At 37.9% G+C, this 11758-nt stretch overlaps 1 protein-coding gene across 1 annotated transcript in view; it reads left to right on the forward strand.

The window, feature by feature from the left end:
• LOC106957507 (oxysterol-binding protein-related protein 10) overlaps positions 1 to 11758 on the forward strand; it is a 133512-nt gene that overhangs the window by 19138 nt on the left and 102616 nt on the right. Inside the window, exon 2 of the mRNA XM_015048883.1 lies at positions 8038 to 8213. Coding sequence (XP_014904369.1) covers positions 8038 to 8213 — 176 coding nt within the window. The remainder of the gene's footprint in view (positions 1 to 8037; positions 8214 to 11758) is intronic.

An 11758-nucleotide genomic window follows, 5' to 3' on the forward strand; every position in this document is an offset into this window, starting at 1 on the left:
TCACACTGTATGCAGGTTTGCATGTGATGTTTTAGCCTACTTCATGCTGTAAGTCAGGTTCTGTTTAAGTAATTTCTTTATTTTAAAGATTTTTTAGTAATTGGCTTGGATTTTTAGCTTTTGAAATTCAACCAAAAAGCCGTAGTTTTCAGTTAATGTATGATTTAATGAGCTTTTTAAAGAGAGCTGTGTTGGTGTTATAAGTTTTTGCCCTCAAAAAAGTCACATTTACTTTGTCTCCTTTGTCTGGTTTTATTTCCTTCATATCCGCTTGTTACTTAGGCGTTGTAGTGCTTTAATCCCATGATTTTTATTTTTTACTTTGAATGTTAAAGAGCTTAAGCTTGGTTGTTAAAATGTTGTGCTTTCACAGCGCTTGTCACAGCAGTTTTAGGCTCATGTTTCCCCAAACAGATTAGAGAAGAGGGGGCCAGTATCTGGACAGTCTACTGGTCCCCAGGTGTTTAGCATTTAAAGCTATAAGTAGCTAATATCTAAAAGTGCCTGCAGCATTTAATTGTGGAAACCTGTGAAGGAGATGAGAGATGAGCCCAGGTTCATTTGGAGGGATTAGAGATGTTGGTCACGTTTCAGAGTGCATCATGTAGGGAAACACACTGTGTGTGTGTGTCATGTGGCATGCAGACCTGAGTGGAGCTAATTCTGCACTGCGTAGGTGGACATTTGCTAGCATGAAGTGCTGTTGTGTAGTGCAGGAGATGTATGTCTGTGCAGAATCGGTATAGATACCAGGCTCTGCTGGGTGCACACTGCTGTCAGGTTGCTGGTGCTAATTCTAGGTGAAAGAACAAAAGAATCACAGTACACTCTGAAAGCTCCCTTATAAGATTTGTTGTTGGTGCAAATAACTGAGGCATATATAAATTATAATTTATTAGATTTTTACTTGCCTGTCTTTGACATAAGATGTTCATGTATTGATTCTCGTGTAAAATTCAGGAGTTAAAGTAGTAAAATGTAAGTAAGCTGTATGTAAAGTAAAAAACAACATGATCAACAACAGTTTGTATTCATATTAATTTGTAAATAATACGGCACATTTGCTTGAAGATGATTTGTTGATTTCAACTTTCAGACTAGAGCTGTGCAATACACTGATATATCAATGGTTAAAATCTGCAGGATATTATCGGAGGGAACTCACAAAACTGTCATCGCACCTAATCCACCCGAACGCAGTTGGATCCCCAACACGGATAAATCGCACAAACCTAACCCACACAAATATCACACAGGCACATGACACAGAAAGAGCAGATCGGATCCACATGACTCACGATGCTTCCCGCACGATGCGCCACACGCACTTTAAAGAATGAAGACAGAAAAGCAAAGCCTACCCATGTGATCCACAAGAGGAGGAGGATGGAAATTCCCAGGTTCATGTTTTGTGTCTTAGACCTCCTGAGGAGGAGGAGGTGAAGCGACAATGTTTGCTTAATTTCTACTCTTTTTGACAAATCTTTGACTAGATTTAACAGTCTAGCGTGACGCTGGGGAAGAGCGCGGCAGGTGTCACGGTCGATCAGCGGAGAAGCGTCAGCGCTTCAGTTCCCGAATGAAAAAACAACCAAACATGTAAAAGTGCAGGCGGATCGCACAGAAGATAGAAAGTTCATGCAGGGTTCATTAGACCTCTCTTAAAACTGCGTGAGGGTTGAAAGTGCACTTCTTCATTTTTAGCTAGGAAAACCAATAAAAAGTACAATAATTATAATTTCTTTTCTTTTTTTTTAAAGGAAAATCTCAAGGTAATGCACAGGCCGTACAGCTGCAGGCGCTGCTGGTTGCAGCACTGCAACAGATCGCTTTTGTTTGGCTGTTACACCATGGACGCCCACCTATTTATACTGCGGGATTCACAGGTTTCCCAACTCACAATTTTTAATTTAGAGCATAACAAAATATTCAAAAGAGAATGTGGGAAGCTGGAATATGTAGGAACTTCACAAGCTACTGACTTTGGTTTGAAAAGCAGCCGATCCAGAAAAATTTAACTAGAAATGAATCAAGAATGACATATATTGCTAAAGCCACAGTAACAGCACAGTTTTTACCAGTTATTTCATGTCTGGCTTGATTTTTTTTTTTTTATAATGTTACAACTAAACTTTGTGTGTTTGAAAAGTTTAATTATTAAGAAAAATAATCAATAATAGTCAAATATATAACCGATTGTTCAGGAAAGTTATCAGTATGGAGAATGTCCTTTTGTGTTTTGTTGTGTAAATGTTCATCACCATCTACTGGCTCAACGTTGGTATTTTAATTTTCCTTTTCTTTCTGCATTTTCTTCTCTTGTTTACGAGAAATTAAAAGTATTATAATTATTATTATGCTTTTAATTTTCCATAGCTACTGATATAAACATTTAGAAGAGGACGATTGCTATAACCATCGTATTTATGACCAAAGTACTAAAATAAGTTGTAAACCTTAGAGGAGAGTTATGAAGTTGAAGCAGAACAGTTACAATAATGGATCCTGTGAAGCTTTAGCTCCTTTAGCGTAAACACGACGACGGTTGTGTGTCAGTCAGGATTTACCTGGTGGAGGTTTTGTGGCTATAATGGAAGCTGGAATGCGGTTTTAGGATAAACCTCCATCCCTGCAGTCTTACTGTGATTATTTGACTCTGGGTGTAGTTGATGCTGATTTGTTCTGCAGAACCGGACTGCAAAAATTTGGATTGTGGCTGAGAGCTGCTTACGGTGGTAGGAAGCAGAGACAGTCAGTCGGAGTCAGGGAGCAATGGAAGATATTTTAAATTTTGTAAAAATTCAAACTTCCACTGGTTAAAAAGCGCTTTTCATGCACAATCTGGATTTCTGCTACTATTTATGAAATGTGAGCTGGTGTCCAATCACTTGTGTGCACATCAAAGAATAAGAAGCATTTGTAGCTCTCACAATCTCTTTTCCAACATCTCATCACATGAAAATGAGGCTTTGATCATGCAGAATGTGAGGTTCCTGAATCTATGCCTTCTTAAGTAGTCGAGAGCACAGGGAGCACGCAGAGGATGAATCATTCTGTTTCAAACGCACTCAGGACTGCACTCCTTTGATTAAAGCTGTGAGGTAATGCAGCTCTCCTGTGAGACTCTGTTGTTGATAAAAGGAAGAATACTTATAGAGTTAGCTCAGTGTCCTGGTAATTTTAGTGTCTGTTTTGTCTTTTGACGCCCAACTCCAGGAATTCACTGCATCACAGGTCGCCGTGGACGGAAAAACAGCAGAAATTCATTGGAATAAGTTCAGATTTCAGTTATTTTGTACTGGAAAGATTGAACTGTGCCTATCAGTAAGTGATTCAAAGTTGGTAGCAGGTGTTTTCTTTGTTTTCAATTTAAGCAAATCTTGTTGTAGTCAATGTTTCCCAGGCCCAGGAAAAGTAGTAGTATAGATGATTGTAGTTTTTTTTGGCCGATCATGATTACCGATCTTTAAAAATCCTGACCTGCTGATTCCGATTTTGGCCGATACCAATTTTTTTTGTCTGAAATGTCATTAAATATAGCAAGAAAGTCACTGACTTGGCAACAGAGTGACTAATGTTAACTTCAAATCTGGTCTGTCAGTCAAACTTTTCTCACGGTAGAGCAGAAGAGGACAGTGGCTGATTCTTGGACTTTTGTTGAAGTAGATCAGATCGGGTTCACATGCAAGTATCGGCCAATCACTGGTCTCCCAAAATTAAGGAAATCGGCACAGATAAATCGGTGCACCCTGTAAAATATAGATTTCTAAAACAATTTTTCTTTCAAATCTTTGTTATAACTGTGAAAATAATATTTTTGCAATTTATCGTAGCGAGAATCTCATACAGGCCCATTTGTCTGGTGTATCCTATTATTTGGATCTTAATAAGAAGTTGTTTGTTCACTGCAGGATGTTTTGGAAAATTGACTTTGAGCAGCACTCTACTTGAAACAAATGAATTAAATCACCGTTAGACATAGAGCAAAGTGGTGCAAGTCAAAAAGAGGGTAATTTATTCAACAAATGAGCTCAGGCAGCCCGAGAGTTCATTACTTGCTCATAGTAGAAAAGCAAATGTTTGAAGGAAATGTGGAGATGCTGAGGAAACCCAAGCATGAGTGGGATGCTCACAGTGAGATGACTGAATATTTCTGAAAACAGCTTCTCGTCACACCACAAGATGGTGAAATGATGACTGTACATAAATTTCCTGACAGTCACTTTACTGCAGAGCAAGAATCTCTGACTCTGCCCTCCGACAGTGAATGTGATTCACTTCCTCGCTCTGCTCTGTTGTCCCCAGGAGCATTTTTTGAGAATTAACCACCAAACAAGTGAAGATGTGATTCTGCTGACGAGCCAGTCCTTGCAGCATCGATGGGATTGCATTAGGAAATAGGAGCGATACTGTTAATGAGAACAAATGTCCTGACTAAGCTTTCCATACAGCCTAATTATTGTTGTGATTTATTGGAATAATAAGGAGACAAAATAAGATGCTTTTTGATGCAAATGTTAAACAACGCCAACTGGAAATTAAATACATTTTCTATTAAAAATGCATATAAGAGTCACATTTGATAATATGGGATTCTGATGGTAAAATAAGCAAAAAAACAACAACAACCTGGATTTGAGTTTGACATTATTGAAAAGAATAAACAGAAAATAGAAAACAGAGAGTTTCCAAGCAGCATTTTTCCACAACCCCAGACAGACGTGATGATTTTGGACGCTAATGTACAAATAAGCAGGTCTTGAGATGTAAAAATTGTCCTGATGAAACAAAATGACAAATTATTGGGATGCTGGGTAACACTTTATTTGAAGGGGGTTGAATAAGACTGTCATGACACTTTCATAAACATGACAACTCCTGTCATGAACATGAATAAGCCTTCATGAATATTTATGACTGTTGTCATAAAGCGTCATTCGGTAAATTATGACACTTTTAATACAAAGTTGACATTATTCAAAATGTCTTTGTTATGACAACTTGACATTAACCAAGAAATCATTACTGATATAAATTTGTTATAAAAGTATTACTGATTGCACTTTAAAAATGAGGTAACTTTATGTTATTAAAGGTAAAGTTTAAACAGTAATAATTTATTGGTTAATGTCAAGTTGTCATAACAAAGACATTTTGAATAATGTCAACTTTGTATTAAAAGTGTCATAATTTACCGAAAGATGCTTTATGACAACAGTCATAAATATTCATGAAGGCTTATTCATGTTCATGACAGGTGTTATGTCATGTTTATGAAAGTGTCATGTCAGTCTTATTCACCCCCCTTCAAATAAAGTGTTACCGGATGCTGTCACATGGACTAAATGAAGCACCAAATCTAGCCTGGAGGTTTTTCATAATCCAGTCACTCGAGGAATCTTTTCAGTCGAAGTAATCACTTCGTAATTCTTCTTCTTAATAATTTACATAATCAACCAAACAGTGGATCTATCCATCTTGCACAAAATTAGCTTTGTTAACTGCTGTCAACTTTGTTTTTCCTGAATAAACTTAACCTTTTTGTTTCTTCAGTGTTCCCATAAATCTGTTTAGAGTTACTTTATTTTTTATTTTTTATTTTGAATAACTGCATTTGGTGCCAGCATATCAATTACTGCATTGCACTTAGAAGAGTGGTGACACTTTGTCAAATCAACGTTTCGCCCTTCCTCTCTGCTGTTTGGAGATAACTCACTGAATATAGTAAAATTAAAATATGGCCCGTTCCCTTCCGCCTCCAGAAGTAAACACTTGGCTCGTTGCTGAGTCTGTGGCCTTGCAGGTTGGGTTATACCAGCCTCACTCTGACACGAGAGACTGAGTATCAAGCCCAAGGTTTGCTCCCTGGCGTCATTCATCATGTTAAAAGTCTGCAGTGAGTTTTAGCTGCAAAAGCCAAGATTGCCTGGAGGGGTCAAGAGTAAAAGGCTCCATTCTGCTGACTGAACAACAGGGTGATAGGACTTGATGTTCTGTCGGGGTGGCGTACATGCAGCGCGCGAGGGGGAAACGGAGAGGGGCGGACGCAAACTGATGCAGGCAGATTGTTCCCTGGTCGGCTCTGGTCGACACAAGTCAGCGGCTCTGCTGATGGAAGAGGGCAAAGACTGTGGGAGGGGATCGGTTTTCAGACAGCAGGATCCACTGCTTCCTGTCGGGGAAACAAAACCAGAATGTGCCTCAGTTAGAGGATGAAGTCTGTGAGCTTACTTTTTTCAGTCTTTGCCATAAACGACTTTGTGCATTAGGGGAATTAATTACTATTTTAAAGAAGTAGCTAAAAAACTATTTAAGAAAATTACTATTAAATTAAAGTCTTTATGTTCCAGTTTCCACAAGTATACCGCAACATAGCACATATTATTTTCTGCTCTTTAAGTCAAATAAATTTAGTGAGTTTTAGATTTTGAACCTAGATGTGAGTTTCTGAAAGATAAACTTACAGTAGTAAGTTGTGTTAATTTTGTCAGACGTCCAAAAGTTGAGTAAACTAGATTTTTTTAGGTTAACACGTCAAACAACTGAAAGAAGATAAAGACAGGAAGTGGGAACTATTTCCCAGAATGCTTAGTGGTGTATTTTTCTATCCTGAGATGGAAATGAGTTACATTGATCTGACTCTTGTCTTATTAGGGCAAATGTTCATTTTGATGCAATTTTAAGTTTGCAAAGCTTGGAGAGAATGTTTTGTTCACACTAAATGTTTTTGAGCAAAATTAATTGTGATATTTAATAAAATTCATTATCAGATCAGAAATTTTGTTCCTGCAATTTGAAACAAGAATTTAATTTATTCTAAAGTAAAATAAGTAGTTATTTTAACTTGATTAATGAATGAAAATAATAGATAAAGGTCTGAAATTTAAGTAGGGGAGGGAAGCTTTTTGTTGCATATTGTGAAATAAATATTTGGTTTAAATTGCAGCATTAAGTTAAAACTCACAATTAAGTTATGACTTCTTTATGATTCTGGAAATATCAGGACTTTATTTTCTTATAATTTAGACTTTATTGTCATACAACTTTATTCTTGTATTACCTACAACTTTATCCCTCTAATATTATGACTTTTTCCTAGTAATGAAAAAAGAAAAGTAAAATCTTAGCCTGATCGTTATATTTGGAAACCCAAGACTGAACTTAATCTTAAAAAAGTAAAAGTAGGTGGCGGGCAAAGGACTTAACCTGCTTTGCTTCCCTTGTTTCCCTGAAAAAACCGTTGTCCCCATTGTTTTCCCTCTTCTAGCTTAACTTAAGAATTAGCAGAATTGTGAATGAAAGCAGCAGGTGGAGCAGCAATTGATGGAAATTTAAGTTCTGGTTGGAAAAATGATGATGCAGGGCAATGCTGGAGCAGGATGCAGGTCAGACATAACTGCACCTTACCTCAGGCCGCTGCGCACGCTGGACTGTTTCGAACTCTAACGACCAGAACAAATCGTTAGGCGGTGCAGATAGGTCAGCTTATTGAATGTTATATCACATCCTTTCAGACCACAGGCAGTAAAATGCGTCTTCCTATCTGTGTCTTATAGGTTAAGTGTCTTAGTGGGTCTGAATCTTCCGGTAAGAGACAGATGAGGGAGAGATTCAGTTACACAGGAGCTCTGTTTGATTTGTTAATCACAGACAGGAAGGTGTGGGGATCATTCTCCAACACTCCACTTCTGGATGGTGGCTCCATCTTAGTCAAAGCAGATGCAAAATATGCATCTGAGGGAGCTGTGGTTAAAAATATCCAGCTTGGGAGGTGAAAAATATGAGGGTGTTGTTTCTATTTCTGCTTATTCTCTCCGTCATTCATGTTCTCCCTCCTTCTCTCATTCATTTTACCGCAACTTAAAAAGTTTGTGCAGCAGGAAAATTAAAAAGTTTTACACTCATAATGTGAACATAAAGTAAAAGGATAGCGATGATAACAGTAATGGTGCGTTTTCTATTTCCCTCTTGGCTCTCTTTTTCTCTGGTTCATTAATCTCTTAACTCCCTTCTGTTTTTGTCTCCGTGTTCCTGCAGGTACTTTGTGTTGGATCCTGAACTCGGCCAGCTGCAGTACTTCATCAACGAGCAGGGGAAAACCCAGAAGCCTCGAGGGTCGCTGCCCCTCATCGGCGCCTCTGTAACCACGAGCGATGAGGCGCCCTACATGTTCATCGTTCACTCCGTCAACGGCGAGCTTTTCAAACTTAAAGGTATGACCTCAAACTGAGCTTGGTTGCCATGGATACATAGAATTGACCTTCGTCAAACTGCTTGGCTTAAAAAGCCCAAAAACTGAAGCAACCTTTTTTTATTCCTCCTCTGAAATCCTTGGGAGTTTCTGCTCCTCCACCATCAGTTTCAACCTCACTGTGATTGAGAAAATTCAGGCAAACAAATTAACAGAGCAGCGTCTGCAGCTGGTGCACTAATAGTTTATAGCTAAAGCTAATTCACAGCTTTGACTGGTCCTTTCAATACAGCACATATTTACATACATCCACATATGTGCATATATATGTTTATACAGATCTGGAAAAAAATAAAAGATCCACTGCAGAAAAAACCCCATTGAAAACCTGGTTTTTCCACCAAATATTGATTTCTGAACTTTTCCTGAGTTAAAACATTAGTTTTGTTGTTTCTAACTTGTTTTCTTTGCATTATTTGAGGTCTGAAAGCACTGCATGTGTTTTGTTGTTTTGAACATTTCTCATTTTCTGCAAATAAGTTTTTTTCTGAAGCTTGAAGAACTCACCGCTTTACTTGGTCAAGCAAATTATCCATATGTGCAATTTGGAGGTGTTTGCACCTCTGCCTGGTTCAAAGCCATATTTCATGGTGAGTGTGACACATAGTGATGTATAAGGAGCCTTAGCATGTGAAATTTCTTTTTTTTTTTGGGTTAAAATCCGTTTAGCTCAACCACCAATTGAAGTGTTAAGTGTCGTTCATTGATGGATGCAGCTGCTGCTATCAAGCTTCTTTATGCAGCACCTAGGGTAAAGACATGCTGCTGCCACAATAATGAAAGTATTCATGTTCAAAGAAGCCGGGGGACTCTCATGCTTCATCACGTGTAATGGAGAGAGCGCTGATTCTAAGATTCACCTCCCAAAGACCATAATATCATCACACCAGTTTGTTACTGATGTAGTCTCCATGATATTCAGTTGGTAATGCAATCAAACAAATAGGGCATAAATAATAACCATTCTTATTTGTTAATATAAGGCTAACAAGGAAATAATCTGCTTAAAAGCAGATTTCGGTTTGGTAAAATGCTCCAGCAGGAGTCTGCAGCTGGTGACTGCGCTGGCGGCCTCTGCTCTGTCTGTGACCTGTATTCACTGGAGCGGGAGAAACTCCTTTCTACTGTTGCTCCGTTTGAGCCGCTGGAATGCCCCTTGCAGCCTCCAGGGGAAGGATATCAGAATAACTTGGCCTATATTCCGTGAATAACTCCGTGATCCAGTGAATTGAGCTAAGTGGAGAAAATGATCCAGAAAAGTCCTGGTTCTGGTCTGTGGCTCAGGTGGAAGAGGAAGTTCAAGTACTGGTGACGTTTTGTGAGGAATCGGAATAATACATTTTCAGTCGAGCAGAATTAAAGCTCAGATTTTGTGGAGAGACATCAGATTAGCTCTGCAAAAAATAAATAAGTAAATAAATATTAACATTAAAACATTTCAGATCAATAAATACAGTTTATTGTCAAAAATGACCTGAGCGAATGCAAAAAAATGTTCACCCTTTCATCCATAATGGTCACTGCAGGGGGCAGCTAGAAGCCTTTTTCTTGTGTTTCTTGTGAATTTTTATGTTATTAATGCACACAGACCACTGAAGTGGACACTAGTGCATCATGCAACACACTGCCAACTACTGGCCATCTGCTGGAAGTGTAAGTAAATCAGGAATATCCAGTCCCTCTTTCTACTGTAGAAACTCTTGCAGGTAAAAACATTTTTATGACATCAAGTATTTTCCAAATAATAACTTTGTATTTGGAGAAAATTACAACTGATCACCCAGAAACAAATCCTAGAAAAAAATTGCAAGCAAAATGTTGTTTTACAAAACATTTTTCCCACCTTTTTTATGCGTTAAGAAAATCAAAAACAGTTTGGAAAAAATCCTGACATAAAGGATCATAATTCATGCATGAAAAGATTAAAATCTTACCAAGTAAGTGAACCTTTAAAAGGCATCTTTGTTCTCAAAGTAATGTCTTTTAAAAAAGTGATTTGATGAAGTTCTGCTAATCCGTGCAAGGCACCACAGCCTGCAGGAATGAAACACGATGCTTTTAAGCTCTGAATCAGTCGAGCACAGGGCTTTTATTGTCGCACCTAATATGTGAATCTGTGGGGCTTTTTGTTTTTGTTGCAGAACAAAGATGAATAGTATTTAGAGCCTTTGTACGGCTGAGTTCTGTGGTGGAAAATGAAGCTATAAATCATGTGAAGCTTCTGCCCAACACTGAGGCAGTGAGATTCTGTTCAGCAGGATGCAATACGGCTCGTTAGGAAGCCTTCGTTATGGGTCCAAATAATTAAAATGCAGTAATTTAAGTGAGAGGTGTCATTAAGATGGATTCCCAGTTCAGCGTCCAGTGAGTTGTGCAGACTGGGGTGTTAGCAACTTTTATTTTCAGGTTTTATTGACTTCCTTTTAGTGTGGACAGAAACGCTTCACTTTGTTTCCTGTTACAACGTTTAATGGTCAGCAGGCGGTTCTACAGGGATCCCCTATTCCAAAATTTTATGCTGACATTTTTAATGTGATTTTTTTTTTTTTTTTAAGTAAAAGAAAAATGAGAGAACAACACTCAAAATTATTCATGGGTTTCAACCATAAAAACTTTAACACAATTAATTTTCTTTATCTTGTAGGTGATGGAAGCAATTATAAGACAACAATTTGAAAACCAAATTATAACTGTTTTTTTTTATTTGTAACAGTTCTGATTAAATTAATTTAATTTCTATTCACAGGACAACTTTTTTTTTTTAAAAAAAGCTGACATTTTTATCTTTTTATCCTCATTAAAGATGCTCCAGTGTATTGTGTCTGCAGGTGTCTCTGTAGAAATCTAAATAAAATGTGGTTGTAAAGGATAATCACACAAAGATACATTCAGTAACGTCACACCCAGAGAGCGTGCTCAGTATTTTGCCATCCAGCGTTAAAAAAGAAGAAGAAGAAAATCTCAATGTTTGGGGAAGTAAACATGGATGCTAACAGTGGAGCGTGTCTTATGATTTTAAAGTTGTTGTCCGACTGGAGCCAGTACATTAACGACTTAATCCTCATTATCGTCTGCCATGGTTGTTGTTTTTCTTCTCGTTTATCAGGACGCAGAATAGTGACGTTTGTCTAGTATTAATGACATTCAGGCCAGATGAACGCGACCTGGACGTTCAGATTCAGGTCACTTGTAGATCGGATATGTATCGGGATATCCAGGTGGGCTGAGTCACATTTGAAAAAACATCCAACCTGTGTTGTTCAGACAGTCATGGAAAGATCAGATACGCGTCGCATTAAGGTGAAAAAATTGGAACTGGGTCAGTTCGTTCTGCAGTGTGAACGCAACCTAAGTCTTTATTTCCATGTTGTTCATTTCTATGAACAACATGGAAATAGTTCCATGTTGTTCATATTTATGAACAACATGGAAATAGGCCTGTCACGATAACAAATTTTGCTGGACGATTAATTGTCTAAAGAAATTATTGCGATAAACGATAATATT

Source organism: Poecilia latipinna, unplaced genomic scaffold, assembly GCF_001443285.1.
Source record: "Poecilia latipinna isolate Pla-1442-1.1 unplaced genomic scaffold, P_latipinna-1.0 Scaffold909, whole genome shotgun sequence".
Taxonomy (NCBI): Eukaryota; Metazoa; Chordata; class Actinopteri; order Cyprinodontiformes; family Poeciliidae; genus Poecilia; species Poecilia latipinna.